The sequence below is a fragment of the Larus michahellis genome, chromosome 9 (genome assembly GCF_964199755.1).
Source record: "Larus michahellis chromosome 9, bLarMic1.1, whole genome shotgun sequence".
NCBI classification, from domain to species: domain Eukaryota; kingdom Metazoa; phylum Chordata; class Aves; order Charadriiformes; family Laridae; genus Larus; species Larus michahellis.
In genome coordinates this window covers 39,736,882-39,753,723 of record NC_133904.1, presented here as the reverse complement: position 1 = coordinate 39,753,723, position 16,842 = coordinate 39,736,882, and the positions used below count along the sequence as shown (strand labels likewise).

The 16,842-nt window shown below is 41.1% G+C and overlaps 1 protein-coding gene across 8 annotated transcripts in view; it reads right to left on the bottom strand.

Annotated features, from left to right (window-relative positions):
- Positions 1 to 3,946: 3,946 nt before the first annotated feature.
- Positions 3,947 to 16,842, bottom strand: part of TENM1 (teneurin transmembrane protein 1) — a 995,213-nt gene continuing 982,317 nt past the window's right edge. For all 8 annotated transcript variants that reach the window (XM_074599876.1, XM_074599879.1, XM_074599878.1 and 5 more), the window contains 5 exons: positions 14,522 to 14,818; positions 10,046 to 10,433; positions 8,159 to 9,379; positions 7,526 to 7,668; positions 3,947 to 6,070 (listed from right to left, as the gene is read on the bottom strand). In XM_074599876.1, the coding sequence (XP_074455977.1) occupies positions 5,312 to 6,070; positions 7,526 to 7,668; positions 8,159 to 9,379; positions 10,046 to 10,433; positions 14,522 to 14,818 (2,808 nt within the window). In that variant the 3' untranslated portion in view covers positions 3,947 to 5,311. The remainder of the gene's footprint in view (positions 6,071 to 7,525; positions 7,669 to 8,158; positions 9,380 to 10,045; positions 10,434 to 14,521; positions 14,819 to 16,842) is intronic.

Sequence of the window (16,842 nt, the reverse complement as noted above, 5' to 3'; positions counted from 1 at the left end):
CTCTGCGCCGACCCCCCCGGCCCTCCCTTCCCATGGCTGCCGCAGCCCCGGCTCACGGCAGGGACTCTGTGTCCCCTGCCCCGGCCCTCCCTGCTCTGCCTTCTCCCCAGCCAAGGCAACGCCGCTCCTCTGCAGCAGCGATAACCCTGCCACAGCTCTGGTGCTGCCTCCGCTAAGCCCTCCCCTACTCCCCGTGACAGACCTGCAGCACAAAATCAATACCGCCTCCCAGGCTGGTTTTCTTCGCGTTTCTACTAGAGCCTCCCTTCGGCCTCGCTTCCTTCTTATCCACCCAACACGGCTCTTCCAGCCTCATCCCTCACTCTGGGTTATTGCCCAGCTGCTCCGATCTGTTTTTCACCACACAACCTTTCCTTTAGCCTTAAACGCTCCTTCTGCCCCCCCGGTTCACCGTCTCCTCTCTGCTGCATGCGCTGGGCTTTTTATTTTTCTCACGTGCATATTTTTGACACACACAGTCATTCATCATCATCTGCTTGAGGCAGCCTACAGGATGTGCAGGTACTTACACTTTGCTCCTCAGCCCCTACCACCACCCTAGACTTCACCCACTCAGTTCTCGGGAGCACAAAGACATTTAGTAGAACTTTTTTCGCTCTCACATTTGTTCTGATGAAACGTAATAACCTGTACACAGAAACTGGCCGTGCTTTCACCTGCAGTGAAACCTGCAGAGTTATATGCATGAACTTTGGTGAATCAGAAGTCAAATGAAATCTTGCTACAACCCCTTGCCCCCCCTCCCCGCCCTTTTGAATCAACCAATGCTTTCTGAAGCCCATATTTAGCTGTATGGAAGTACCTTTTACTGACACGACCAGAATATCCCAAATACATTGTGTAAACAAAGACAACACCACACACCATCAGTTTGCACCTTTATTTTTAAAAAATGAAATAGTCAAAGTACTTTCTTTTTCAAATATCGACACATAATATATTAACTTTCAATATTTACAGCGTGTTGCTGGGATGTTCTTGTAGAAAATGCATGCTTCTGGCCTGAAACCCAGAGCAAAATGCATCAGACCATTTAACTGCAGCCATATAACATAAACCTGTACAGTATCCAGTCACTATTCAGCACAGGAGTTAGAGCAGGAATAAAAAAATTGGGATCTATTGTTTCCTAGCAATGAGGCTGAGGCCATTATAACACAATTTCTGTAAGATCAGAATCTCTAACCGGTGTTAAGACAGAAACTGAAGATCTTGGCATACATTGTAAACATTTTTACTGTTGATGAGAAAGCTAAAAAGGAACGTTACTTTGACATATATCGTATGCTATGCTTCTCTTTCTCATTTATTGACACTTCTGCCTGAAGAGTATGAAGATTTTAATGTTTTATCATGGTTCATACAAGTAAAATACTGTCAAGGACACGATCTGATATACTAACATTTATTAAAAGGCTAAAGTCCACCACGAGATCTAAGGAAAAACTGGAAATTGTCAAACACGTTTCCTTAGACAAATAATGGCAGGTGACGAATGCCCAGACAAATCCACAGCGAGTCCGACTCCACCATTCCCAGTTTCTGCCGAGAAGCGATTCCTCTGGCAGTCAGGGTGCTTTCGACCTGGTAATGTTTTGTGTCAAGGAGAGGTTTAAATAACAGTCAGCATTTGACAGGGAAAACCCTTACGGCTGTCGGCGGCAGCCTGATCGGAGTGTCACTGTGTTGCATCAGCTGCGCTACGGTGAATGCCCCCGGGCAACCTAATGCCCCACCAGGGCTCTGCCCCACTCCTTTTGCTCGGGCTAAAACAGGAGCTCCTCTGCCTAAACCCCTTTCGCCTTCGGAACTGTACCTTGGCTTCCAGCAGCGCCCACAGCCATGGCTTGGAAAAGCCCCTCTCCCTGAGCCCAGCCCCGGCCGCCGGTGGAGGGGGGCTCGGTAGGCCGGGGAGCGCAGGACCGGGGCCAGCACTGCGGGAGCGCTGGTGGCCACAAAGAGAGGCCACGTCTACCCAGCTAGTGTCCAACAGAGGACACTGAAGAGCTCAAACCAAACAGCTGGGATGTGTATACCGAGATGCACATTGACCAGTTCATATATATTTATTTGGCTATGTTCTACATAGATATCTATATATATATATTTATACCTTTGAAATGTTCTAGATTTGCTAAATAAATATGAAAGCAAAGGAAACATTACTTGTACACACTATTTGTTTGGCTGTCATAAAAAATATAGCACGTATTTCTCATGGTAGGTACTTTGCTACAGGATAGTTTGCAACACTGGTTGGTATTTTATTTTATTTTTATTTTATAATTTTTTTCCTTGTTTGCAGTGCAGAACGCTAGCATCAAATTATCTGATCTAAATAACAGTAAAAATTTCCATGCCATTATTTTTCTTTTTTTCATTTGGGTCTCTAGGCTATAGTGCAAAAAAAAGAAAAAAAAAAAAAGGAAAAAAAAAAGAAAGGAAAACTACAAAAAACAACACTGAGAAACTGGTCTAACTACTAGGAAAAAAAAATGGAGACTGAAGTATTCCCTGCCTCCGTCTGAGGTTGCTCATGAACAAGATGGTCCAAAGCTATTTGCGTAGTTCTCGCGAATCACTGCTGGCTGGCCCATGTGTAGCTGTGACTTCAGTCTCCAGTGCTCCTTCAGTAATCACTCATTTCTTTAGCACTGTCATCTCAACACGACATTTTTATATAGTTTCCTAAATTTCTGGAACTGTTACGATGAAGGCGTTTCTTTTGCTTTTGTAAGCGGGCCATGTGATTCTTTATACCTCCATATTCTCCTAAGAAATATTGTTCCAAAATGTACTTTAGACTGCACCCAGGAACTGGGAAAATGCCAAATCAACTTTCAGAGATGAACTTGTAACATGTTTCACTCTTTGACCTTTTGGCATAATATAAGAACAACAGTAATCAAGGCAGTATTAAAAACCACAGCTGTAGGTAATACAAAGTGCATTTCCTGCATATAATACAAATATAACTTTAAGAAACTAAAGGCACAAGCTAACTAAATATGTATTACATACTAGAAATGCACAGTTCAAGGTAATTCTAATAGCTTCAAATATTTGTTTATAATGGATATTTAAAGCAGTTTGAAAATGATACCTCATTAGTGAATTGCAAAAAAGTATAATTGCTTAAAATATAAGTAAAATAGACTCTAATATTGACATCTTGGATCAGTGATAAAATACATCATCACGTTTATGAATGCACTCTCTATATACAATTCATAAATTATTCTTCCATTGATTAAAAGCATATTAGAGGCTCAAGGATTTGAAGGTCCATTTTTAGGCTGGTGTGGAGGTATTCAAATTCTCCGTGATTGTATGGAAAATTACAGAAATCAGAGCTGTCGAACCTGGACGTTGTCAGCTCCCAAGTCTGTACATTAGTTAACGATGAGCCTGATCAAAATGTGTATGTGCAGATTTTGGTCCACAGTTCCCCCTGGCTGGGGAGTAGAGGGTGGTTTTAGGGGCCAGGCTCTCGCGCAGCCTGGTCCCGCACCCCCAAAGCTGCGCCAGCTCCCGGGGGAGCGGAAGGAGTCTGGGAAGAGACGGTAATGGTGTGAGGCTGAGACCCGAGTCCGAACCCCTGGGGGGGGTTCAGGTCCCAGGTGGCAGTTCAGGCTCATCTCTAACTTTGGTACAGTCTGCTCCACTTGCCCAAAAACAAGGGAAAAACGAAAACTGGAAAGAAAGGAAGACAGACAAAGAAAGCACTTTGTTGTCTTTCGTAAATATGAGCAGAAATTGTTTCAATATATTTACTGTGTCTGTTTTGAAAGAAATGTGCAATAACATCACTGTTACGGATACACAGGCTCTATAACAAGACTTCTAGCTCCCTCTGAAAGTCAGTAAAGGAAATCTGCTTACCCGTCCCCCCCCTCCCCATGTGCCCTCCCTCCCCTCCCGATAATCAGGTCTTTTAAAAATGACAAGCTGAAAGACGGATCACCTACTCTGCCATGAAATAACTGTGCCAGCAGCGCATGATACCTTGGGAAATAAAAATTTCTGCCCATGCAATATAATGCTTTTCTATGTGCTCTAGATATTGAGCTGAAAAGAGAAGAGTCATCCCCAAAATGTTCTACATTTATCAACATATTTACTATCCACACTTAGGTTCATCAACTCCCAACCCACCAATCTTCAGACTCAAAAAAAGGAGTAATACAACAGGATTATTAGTTTGAGATGAAAAGAACGCGATGCCTAAACCCAACAACACTGCAATTTCCTAATGATCTGTGAAAAGACGAGTCCTGGCCCAATGACTACGACAGGACTGATCCTGCAGGGCTTGTTGTTACTGCACCGTGTGGGCCCTCCCATCTGGAACGAGGGTTGTCCCAAAACTACCGAGTTACAGCTCAGTCTGGAGCACACTGATGCCAGTGGAAAGACTCCTGTCGACTACAGTGCTCGTAAAGCCCTTCTTTGGCCACCCCAAGGCCTGGCTGAAGCCCAGCAGTGCGGTGCCCCCCTGCACCCTTCCACCAGGAAGATGGGCAGCTCTAAGCATGCTGCCGGGCTCCAGTATAACCCAGTGCCGAGGGAAACCTTGGGAGAGAGGCCCCCACGTGCAAAAGGAGAAGCAACATGGCGTTTGTCCCTGGGTGGCTGAGAGGTGGCTATGGCCGAGCAAATCTAAAGGCCATACGGGACAGCCTTTTACGTACTGTATCCAATACAAGTCGGGTGTCCCAGGTCAGAAAATCCCTTAGATCACAGCTGTGAGGAATGACATGCACGGGGTTGGTGAGCAACTATGAAGTTTCCATACACAGTCTGGTTTCTGTATGTAATCCCTTGAAATTATGGGAGATCTTACTGGGATAAAAACTACCCAGTAAACACGGGTTGCAGAATCAGGCTCTGTAACCTTTTAAATAATTGGTGAATTATTAAATCAACATCAACAAAAAAGTTGTGTTTCTTTAGAAGAAGGCAGAGCCCGCTGCACACCCCCCTACCCCGCAGGGATGCGTGGTGTCACCCCGGGCACCTTGCGCAGGTCGCGCTGCTCAGCTGTCAGGACTCTGCTTCTGAAATTTTTGAATACTGCCACACAAGAACTAAAAATCGTCACTGTCATCTCTCAAAGAGTTAAACGAACAATATTAAAATACCATCTTCTGTCACATTTAAAGGCAGTTGGATATGTTTTTTCCTCTATATTTATATATACAGAGTTCTGATCTAGAAAAACCAATACAATAAACCATTTACGTTTAAAAACAGGCAGTCTTTGGTGACGCAAAGGCAGAGATTTTCTTTGTTACCTTCTGCCTATTTCACTCTGTCTCATAAAGTGAATATTATTGGCACTGTCAGAAAGTTCAAGATACTGCTCCACAGATAAAACAAAATATCCATCGTAGCCTTGTACCCGCCCAGTGCTTAAAAGCTGCTGTTTCTCTCCATCTGTCCATGCCCTAATACCTTCTTCCCCTTCCTGCAGCCGTCTCTGCTCCTTAGTCCAGGCCTGAGCCACGGCTCTCTGCCTGGCTATCTCTAAGACATGGTTCTTTTCTTCTTCCACTGTCGTTCCATACCGAACGTTAAAGCACAGCGCACCGTGCTGGAGTTGGATGTCAGCAAAGCGTCTAGTCCTCCCGTTGATCACAGAAGTCATCTGCGACACTGTGACGTTGACGCCATTCTCCAAGATGCGTCGGCCTCCGGTGTTGCCAATTAGGGTCAAATCTTCTTCCAAAGACCCCAGCTTGATGAAGTAATGTGTGTCTCGGCCCTCTATAGTGAAATGCAAGTTCTCCAGATAGTGAGCGTTGTTGAGGATGGCAGCAATGCGCCGGCTGTCCTCGTTAGCCACGCCTATGATGTCAGCTGTCACTATACCATCCTTTATAGCGAATTTGATGCCTTTTCCGAATACTGAAGGAATAGCTGCAAATCTCGGTTGCTTCACTCCCTCATAGCACTTGCCGTCACTGTACCTAGGTGTCATAGGAAGCTGATCCAAGGATATAAAGTTTCGGAGTTGCTTTTGTAGCTCACACTGAATACCCAGGATAGTCTGGAAGAGAAAATACCAATAAAGTTTGCAGGAGAGGCATCTTGCCGTTCATTATAGTGTCTCACAGACCCTGCTATTCTCTTAATTGCTTAGAATGGATCTTCAATTTGTTTGTAGAATATTGTGAACATCTACAGGGCCTGGGTATACGCACAAGCTTTCTAATCACCTAAGGTATTGCTTTCTGTCTCTTGGAATCTTTTTAGTTTTTTAGAAATCAAATGGAAAATGTGTTTATTGCAAATGCTATTTTTGTATTTATTCTTCCTTTTTTTTCTTCCGTCCTCTTTGAGTTGTTACTCCACATGGCCGGTCTTCCAACTCTTAGGTGTGGGGAAACCTGCACTCACAGCTGTACTCTCTCACATATTTCTATGCTTAGTCTCTGTGCATCTAATTATGTCTTCAGTAAAATAGCAATAACAGTTTTTATAGCCCATTCTTTAAGAAAAGAAGGCTGTGAACGTCTCAAGATACTAGAACAATAGGTACCATGCAAGTACATCAGATCTGTAGATCTTGCTTCCCATCGAGGCTAAGAAACCCTCACTCCAACCATCTATTTGTCTTTTATCACTATACCTATCACTACACTTTTTCTGTTCCTTTGTAATAGCTCCTTTAATATCTTGGTGACAATTTTACATGGACACGCTCCTACATCCAGAATGAGCCCTGATCCGCCAGGCCTCTGCACTTTGTGCAGTCATTTGTGCATGGGAAAAGAAGTGTATTAAACGCTACTAACATGAACTCGCAACACTTTATACTTCCTTTTCCTGACTGAATTAGAGGAAAAGCATCTTTTCTCTCTCATCTTTGCAAAATCATATTTCTTTGTTAACAGATGCTCATATGGTCCAATGCAAAACATGAACACCTGCTCAGAATACCAGTAGTTGGTCCTGTTGCTAGACCCTGATAGCTGTTGCGTGGCTTTTCTTTACTGAAAATAAGCCCTGGAGCAAGGTCGAGTTCTACAGATTCCCCTACAAATCCATAGCAACATTTCTGGTTTCCTGCAATAACTATGCAGAGGTACAGACTTGTAAAGCTGTTTATACTCTCAGTGACTTTGCATCTCTTGTGGCATCTTTCCAAACAAAGATGAAATCTGGGGTTTTAATTTTTTATTTCTACAAATTTTTTTGTAGCTTTTTCAGTTTTCACACAAACACCTTTATCCTTTTGCCTATCCTGCCCTTCAAATTTGTATGGTTTCTCTGTGAACAGCTACAAAAGTTCTTCACTGTGTTCTTAAAAGCTTCTCCTTAAAACTCTCCTCCGCTCTGATGCCTGTACCTAATGTGACAACATTAAAGTTTCTAGCATCGTTAGACCATTTGCCCTGCCTCTTATGTTGAAAGGTACAGTCATATTGTTTCCTTGGTCTCTGATATTTTCTAATCAAATTCCTAATTTAGTACTAGAAGCAGCTGAATAGTTTTTGCTAACCTTTCCAGGATCCCACTCTTGAGTTTTTGTTTGAAGCTGTAGAAGTTCGTATGTTGTCTCCAAAGCTTCTATCTCTGGTTTCGGGAATCCAGGTAGTACGTTGTGCAACTGGAAACCAAACAGCTCTAGCCAACTTCCAATGTCTGCAAAACAAGAAAGGGATGCTGGCAAGAAGGCACGTAAATCCTAGAAAAAGTGAGGGTAGTCTGCAGAAATCCCAGCTATCTAGAAATAATGATTTCACATCAATTTATGTTTTCAGTACTGGTTACAGCATTTATCGTAGCAAACAAATGATCTGATTACAAAGCACAGCTATATTCAAATCAATAGCGTAACTTCTATCTATTTATAATGGAAAAAGTTCAAATAAAGCTGCCTCCATTCTTCCTCTAATTTTAGCACTTAGAAAAGCAGCAGAAACAACTATTAATTATTTTCTTGGTTACCATAAAGGCTACAGAAAACAGAGCAAGCTCAGTAAGATGTTATCTATTAAAGAAATGACTTTGATATATTTAAGATTAGAGCCAAATAGTAACTTTGGATGTACGCAAAAGATTTCTGGAGTCTTGAATCCATACCAGAATTTGATCAAAAAATGTGTTTTCATGAGATATGTGTTACTTTTACCTGTTGTATACTTAGCAACATCTTGGATTCTGCCAACTGGGTAATTATTTTCAAACGAGTAGAGATTAAATGGTTGTGGGACAGCATTCAGGTGTTTCCATATATGATGATTTGGTGTCGTCCACCGACCAGCAATGACATCATAGTCCCGCTGACCCAGATGAACTAACTTAGTAAGAGAATCATAGAGCCCTCCATGAAAACCAATGATAACCTGGAAATCTGGATTAGTGTCCTGGTAGATCTCTCCATATGGGGTGTACAAAATTTCTTTTATGACTTGGCCCCGGCTGCTAAATACAGCTAGAGGTGTTCCAGTGTTATCACAAGCAACATAATATTCTTCTCCACTGCTTAATTCCATTGCAATGAGATGACCTTGAAGATCATAATATAGGGATGTTATTTCTGAGCTAGTATGATTGTACAAGTGAGTAACTCTTATTGGGTTGGAGAGATCGGCATAGAAGAACTGTAAGTGTTGTCCTAGGCTTGATTTGCTTGCAACTCGTCTTCCAAGACCATCATAACAGTATTGCACAGTCCAGCCAGACACTTTGTTGTACGCTTTGTTCAGCAGGCCGTTAGAGTTGTACTCAAAGATCTCATTGCCTCTTTGCCTGAGAAAACCATCTTCGTCCATTTTATATTGAATTTCTCCAAGTCTGGTAATGCGATCTCTCAGATCGTATCTCAGAGGAGTGAGGCGTGCACTGTTTCCATGGCTCAGCAAGTTGATGTTGCCATTAAGGTCATAGCTGTAGCGCCACTGGGTTTTATCATTCACAGACACAGTCTGAAGTTGACCATCAGCATCATATTCATAAAAATATCTTGTTATATTGGCATCGACACCTACACGTATATCACAGATCACCATACGGCCCATATTGTCATACTGGATGGTCATCCAGTAAGCGATAGACTTGAGAATTTCATATTGTACTTCAATCACCTGACCATTGGCACTAAAAATTTTGGTATGTTTCATCACGGTGGTGGTTATAACTTGGTTTAAATCATAATTAATTACACTGAATTTGCCAAATTGTTCAGTCCTGCCAGAGACATCGACGTAACGGTACAGATCTATGGGAAGAGGTGTCTCGTTTATCATGGCCTGCATGCTTGTGACACGGAAATTGTTATAGCTGTAGTCAAATCTGGCATTTACAAGCCCTTCTTCACTAAACCTGAAGATCTGGCGACCGATAAGTGGACCTATCCAAAACAAATAGGGGAAAGAGGAAAAGGAAGAAAAATAATGAATAATGTCCACAGTGTACTTACCCTACAGAACTATCCCAGACAAACGATAAACTCTTGAGCCTTATTGCTGAGTGTCTCAGAAAGTACCACTAACTAAGAATATGTTACACTATTCTCTCACAAATCTTGATTAATGCTTGCTCTACAAAATATTTATAGTTTTATTAGCATTTGTTTAAATTAATGCTATTTTATTCATAATTATGATTTCTATTTACTTACAAGATAATTCTAAACTAAATTTATTTTACATAGTGATTTCCTTCCTCATATAAACAGTCCTTGTGAATTTATGTTATATTATGGGATAAACAGGAAAACTTGAAAATACAAATAATAAAACAACTTGATTTAGTATTTAGCAAATATCCACACAGTGGAATAAAAACAATCAAACATTATAAGAGCTATTCCATACCAAGCAATAAAAAGAAAATTGTATTTCAAATGGGACAGCTATATATGCCTATGGACACAGACATAGAGATAAACACACATATTTTTCTACCGAAACATAAAATGTAAGAACTTCTAGACGTAAAAATAATGGAATTTCATGCCAGGTAAGTGCAGGATCAGGGCCAAAAACTTTAGCAAAGTAGTCACAGTTACACAAACCTGTTTGCCTGTATCTGATGGTACAGATGAAGCCATCATGCATTAAATGTATTGTTTTAATAACCCCAGAAGATTCCTCGTAGGTGAACGTAACTTGAGTAGTATCATAAAGAATCTCGGAAAGTTGGGACTGTTTGGTGTATTTGTAAAGGACTCTGCGTCCTGTCCCAGGATATAACGTTTGCAGAAGCCGACCATCTCTAGTGACGTCCTGTATGAAAGCCGCGTTGCTGTCCGGAGGCGTATAGATGTTGCGGTAGTAGCCGACGGACAGCATGGTTTGCAAGGCATGGCGCACCATGCTCGGCATGGTGACCGAGAGCAGGTAGTCGGACTGGTCGTACTCAAAGATGTAGCGGCGCTGGCTGTGCAACAGGAGCATCACGGACTGCAATCAAACAGGAATGGCAGTATAAGTGGCTGATCAAGCAAATGATTATTCATCTAGTCAGTGCCCGAAGGTTGAGGAAATGCTGAAACAACCATCCACTCTTGCAGTTTGCTCTTACTACCTGTACAATTCCAAGTGAAGCTTTCAGCTCCAGGAGACCTGGCCAGCAAGGTGGTACAAAACAGGAGGAGAATAATAATAAGTCTAGAGGTAAGGACCTCCAAACTGGAAGGCAGATGTGGCTCTCAGTAGCATTTCAGCTTCATGCTGACTTGCTATGTTGCTTTAGGTCGTCCTCCCAGGAAGCTAAAACAGAGGGAACCTCTTCCCCGCACACAGGCAGAGCATCTGCACCAGCAGATGTTTCTAGGGGAGATGGAAAGGGGAAACTTTCAATGGCGTGTACAAGGTGTTTAGCTTTTATTGGCACTCTGCATATCTCTATCACACACCTTCCTTTTTCTGTATGTCTTCTATTATGCCCCAGAAGTCACATTATCTCCATGCTTACTGACGGATGAAAATAGTCTGCAGGTTCTTTGGTGTGACTACTTTTATATCTGCTTTTTACTGTTTACAAAGAATATACTTTCTACACAGGTACTTGATATTTTCCCTGTGTTGGTTAATTGTGGCTGGTCAATGAAATCTGGTTTGTTTGTTTGTTTGGCAGATGAATGTGCAAGCACGGCAGACATTTATCTGTGCAAATATAAAGCTGGAGTTCTGTAAACCTTTTCACCATTCACGTGCAAAGTCAGTGTCACAGAGTACAAGCCCACTGGTGAACAGTCACTGTGAAATAAGCATCACGAAAACACAGAGTGAAAATGTATGGGAGAAATTTGTAGCCTTCCCTCAGGTCCAGTAAGTGGCTTGGCTGGACCAGAGCACTGCACATCCCTGCTACACTGCCCAGACCGAGACAGAGCACTGACACTGCACACTTCTTCGCTCACAGCCCAAACCTACCAGGCACAAAACCAAATTTGTCAGGCTTCTGCACGATTGAGGCATCATGCAAAACAGAGTCTTACGAGGAACAGTGTGACTGCTTTTTCACAGAGCATTGAGGAAAGAAATCAGAGAAAAATGCTTTTTCTTCCTCTAAGCTCAAAAATCTTCTCTGGGAAGAAAACACTGAGAGCTCAGCCCTGCAATGTGTTAAGTAACATTGGCCCCGAGCCACTTTGCTCTGACAAATCACCCAAGTGCTTATTCAAAGGACCAAAGATAGGCTAAGCCTCGGCCACCCTCTCTGCACCCCCGGCCCCCCACCCTCCCAAGATGTATTTCTTCCTGCCCTCGGTGAAAGACATCTGTCACCTGTACACAAGCCAGAGAGCGCCAACATATGCCACTCGCAAGTTATCCTCTGCCAACTGGTGATGACAGACCTTTACACCGAGCTTTTTCTGATCGCTTTATTGCTGGTCTGCCAAGCATTTCTAACACAGTGTTTATTTTGTTTTCACCTTCAGTCAAGAGTCCCCAATCTGCAGTAAACCACTGGCTGAACTCTCTCCTAGCACTGATGTGACGCCTCTCTCTATATACTGCTCCCGGGCCTGTTTTTAAGCTGTCTGCCATTGACAGAGTATGAATAACAAGATCAGAAACATCTCTAATATAACTTTAGTGCCCCAGTGTGCCATTTTTACAGCACTTTGTGGCTTTTCCACTTTTGTCTAGGATAGTAAAAGTACACACAGTACAAGGGTTGGAGACTTAGTATCCTCTCTAGCCTAGTAGAGGATACCATAAAGAGAAAAAAAAAAATACATTCCCAATTCATCCTAATAATATCACAATAGATTTTTCAACTCTTTGCACAAATTGGGTTCTAATTATTTTAAAGGATTTCAGACGGTAGCTCATAAAACATCCAAAAAGCGGTCATTTCATAAAAGCAACCAGAGCCTGGTCCGCCACGTAATGACTGATGCTGCTTGGTATATCGAGACAAACAGCCAGCGGCAATTACTTGGAGCTCTACTGGGAACACACAGAAATGCTGATCATCACCACTAGATGTCATTTCTGTCCAACATACACGAACAGCCGCTCATCTATTTTGTCTGGTGGTAAAGGGCAGGATTTTGGAAGCAAGCTTGGAGTATTCAGAAGATTTTATAACACCATTAAGTATTTGAAGAAAGTGACCAAAACAAGAGGAACTGAATCTCACCAGTAAAAATTTCTTACAGTGCTACTATCATAGTGCTTTTTAAGACCTAAATTATTTGGGCTAATTTTGGAAGGGGAAGAGATTTTTGAAGATGTACAATTAACTCATCAAGTGCTAAAAAATGAAGTATTAAATAACTATGAATCAGAAGCAAACTATATAATTGATTTTTTGAGAAAAGGAATCATTGGGTCTTATGAGGTTTCCAACAACCTTTAGCAATCATTACATAATTAACACCATGAGTTATTGACTTTAATGGAGCCACAGAATGATAACTCAATGTCTAATTTTGACAGTGAATTCATCTTTCTTTGGCACACGGAACAAACAGGGATGAAAGTACATTAAATAGCTGGAAGATTATGTCCATAGTGTGTATGACTTTCAATGATTGTAATGACACGTTACAGCATAACCCAAGCTCGCTGCTACCTGAGCCAGTAAGCTTTTGCCATGGACACTTGTGCAGAATTACAGAATAACAGCTATATGACTTTATTTATAAGCTCATCATAAACTAAGAACAGACAAAATGGTCTGTAAAGATAAGAAGCATACATCCTTCCAAAATTATGGTCCATTAGGCCCAAGGAAAAAATAAAAGATTCCTCCAAAAGGCACATTGCCCAAACATTTGAAAGCTCTATTAAACGCCTGTTTACTTGCAATTTGCAGAAGAGCAAACAGACAAAAGAAGCCCTGACAAATTTATCTCGACCAAACTTCTGAAGCTTCTAGGGTTTGCCAATCTTGTTAACATGTGCAAGAACCATACTGCATGCAGACAAGGAAGAAATCACATTTTAATGCATTCTCCAGTCTAAACCATTTTTTTCTCTGGGTTAGGTTTAAGTTTTTTGAGGATCAGGCTTAAATACATCCAAAATTAAGTACAGCAAGGTTTATCTTAAAAGTACACATTTGTAACTTTTAAATACATAAATAACTTCAAAGTGATTGGATTTCCTGCGTGCAATACCCCATATCAGTTCTACCTCACCTGACCCCTCCTAGCCTTTCCCAGTGGTTAACAGGTTCAGAGAAAATGTTCTGCAAACTCAGGTTATATCGGATAGACCAAGACATTGCTATTTAAAAAAAAAGTTTAAGAGGACACTGTTTGAATACAATTTCACACTAAGTTCTTAAAGCTTTAAAAATACAGATTGGCTTTTTGGTTTTGAGAGACAAGATGATATCAAATGGGATGCTTCTACAGATGAATGAGATGCTGCTCTTCCTTAGTCTGTACAACACCTATTCCCCCATCTTGTGGCCACTATCTATGGACATAAATGAAAATTACAATACTCGGGCAATTTAGACACAAAGTCACTATAAAAGCAGAGCAATAACTCATTTCATATTAATATTTCCCCCCCTCAAATAGCCCTCATAAATACTAAAGTAATCTTTCTCCTCACAGGACCAATCCCTTTTTTACAGCGCAGCACTAAGTAGTTGCAAGCTTATACTCGTTGCCTCATAATTTTGGCTTAAAAGAACTGTGTTTGTGGGGAGGACACAGTTCCTTTTCAGTGACTGTTATATTTTTGACTATGTTATATGGAGTAGCAACATGTTTTTCAGCAGTGAGTGTCCTTTGTTTACTTCAACTTGGACTGAGACGAGGAAGTCATTTCTACTTACCATTTAAACAAATCTGAGCTGCTAATAACTTTCTCCAGAACTAAACCATGGCAGGTTTGAACCGGTGACAGGCAGGTCTAAGCACGCCCAGAGACATTTTTATCTAGTTATGTAATTGTATGCATTTTCTTTTTAAAAGGTCTTAAAATACTCTTGCAAGAGATAGCATTATAACATAGTTCACAACTTAATATCTCTATCAGAACAAATATTTTTGCCTTGGTACACTTTTTAAATGATTTACCTTTTCTAAATATGTGTAACTCCATATTTTGCCATCTGCCCATGTTCTGGAAATTATGTTCCCACTTGGATCATACTCCATTTTCTCAGTCCAGGTTCCTCTCTGGATATAGGTGACTAATCCAGAATGTGAGTAGGTGATATTGACTTCATTGTACTTGCTGATGGGTGACCATAAAACTGGGCGACCTGTCTGGTCATACATAATGCGAAGAGTGAATTTTCGATGATCATCATAAATCTTTCCTGTTCTGGTTACATGATCGAAATCAATGGAGAGCAGGTTTCTGTTGTGGGCCTAAACACAGAGATACAGTAAGGTAAGAAAGCAATGCATCTTAATTACACACAAGACAAACATTTCTGTGTCAGCTCTAATCAAAATGTGCAATGGTTTAACATTATGATGGAGCATTTAGGCCTTATTAAAGACAAGAAAACAGAAAAATATTCAGATGAGAAACAGCCGGACCAAAAACCAAAATGCTGCTTGTATAATAACAGTGTTGTTATACTTTGCATTACGGCATGCTTCCTATTTCCATATGCTAAACCCTCACCTCTGCTCTCACCTTTTCCTAAGCTTTTCTTCTTTCTTCTCAACTTTCAGCTCTCGGTGGATGGACTTTTTGATCCCAGACAAAGATTTGTAGTCAACCCACACATTAACAAAGATATCCTATGTCACATCCTCTCTCTTCAGCTCCGTTACTGTTGACAGGTCAGATACTGCTCTGGGATAGCCCACACCAGGTCACATACTGATGCCGCAAAGGGAAGAGCTGTGCTTGCAGCTCCTGAAGACCCTGCTTGCCAGCGTCCTCATACTTCTTCACAAAACCACCCCACTCCCAGAGCTCATGAAAGCCAGTGGCAGCGGTGCCTGGTGCCAGCCATATTCCTTGTTGCAGCTCTCTCACCACATTTGGGACCTGCAACATTTGTTAAACTCCCCGTGTCCAACAGACTAACAGAGTGATTGTGCTACAGTCCGTTAACATTTATGGTCCAACAGGAAAGTGCAGAGGGGGCAGCCCAATTCTCAATTTGAAACCAAGTTCAAGGCTGAGCCAGACTCACGAAGACAAAATATATTTATCCGGTGCTTTCATCATCTACCTCTTACATCATTCAGTCACTGGGCAATCACTATTAAATTCCATTTAAATCAGAGAAATCATTTAGGGAACCATTAGACATTGTTCATTGACTTGTCTTTTTCAGATCAATGCTCAATGCCCTTGTATTAATCTACTGCATTTTATCTAATCACTTGTATTAATCTGTTGCAATTGCTGAATTCCTTACAGCAGCGATGGTGTCAGCGCAGGTGTTAGCACAGTGCACAGCACAGTGCTTGCTCCTTACTGAGACCTGGAGGCATAGCCATAAAGTAAATGGTTAAGAATATCTGTTTAATAATTCAAGCTGGGATCATATGGTGGTAGTGATTAGAAAGAACTTTTTTTTTTTCTTTCGCCTTTCTGTTTTTAGATACAAAATAATTTGAAAATCTAGAAGAAGCAGCTGTTCTTTCTTCAACTACCATTCCTGGAGTTTTATATACACACATGTCTAACTTTAATAGTGTTCATTTACAATAGCTGTAAAATACCTATATACTCCTGTAGACTGCTGTAACTATTACAATTTATGCTCTAATGCTAGTTAAGGAGCCCAAGTAAAATGTGATGCTCAGTTCAACTATATTTGCTTGTATACTGTCCGATGGACTAAGTTTATTATAATATATTTCTTTGCAAACTTCTTGCAATATCTGAAAACAAACCCTCTTGGTGGTAAAATAACGGAAAAGCAAGCAGGGGATATACTCTGGCTCATATTCATTTACTGTCTCTGTACATATTCAATGTTCTTATTGCTATTATTATTATTATTGCAGAATGCAGTTAGGAAAAAGGCAAGTCTTGAATACAAACTGCTTGCAATCTAAATTTCAGGGATGATACAACAAATAAGAATGAAAGTGAAACAGACACAGAATTAGCAGCAAAATGCATAGCAGGAGTATTTGAAAGCTTATAGAGTTAAAATAAGGTCTGGGTGGACGCCATTACTTCCCTTATAATCCACACTTTATGTCTCATTTTTTTATTTTCTTACATTAGATTTAAGTTAAATTTAACACCCTTCTCATGACAAGACAGGATGATAGATGGGTAGCAGGCCTCATTTCAACATTGTCACTGAAAAGCCGACTTCAAATTCCATTGGCTTCTTAAAGACGACTCCTCCAGTGTACATACAAGGTAGTAAGGAGCCCCTGGGAGAGGCTGGTTACAAGCCAGGGAAAACTGGTTT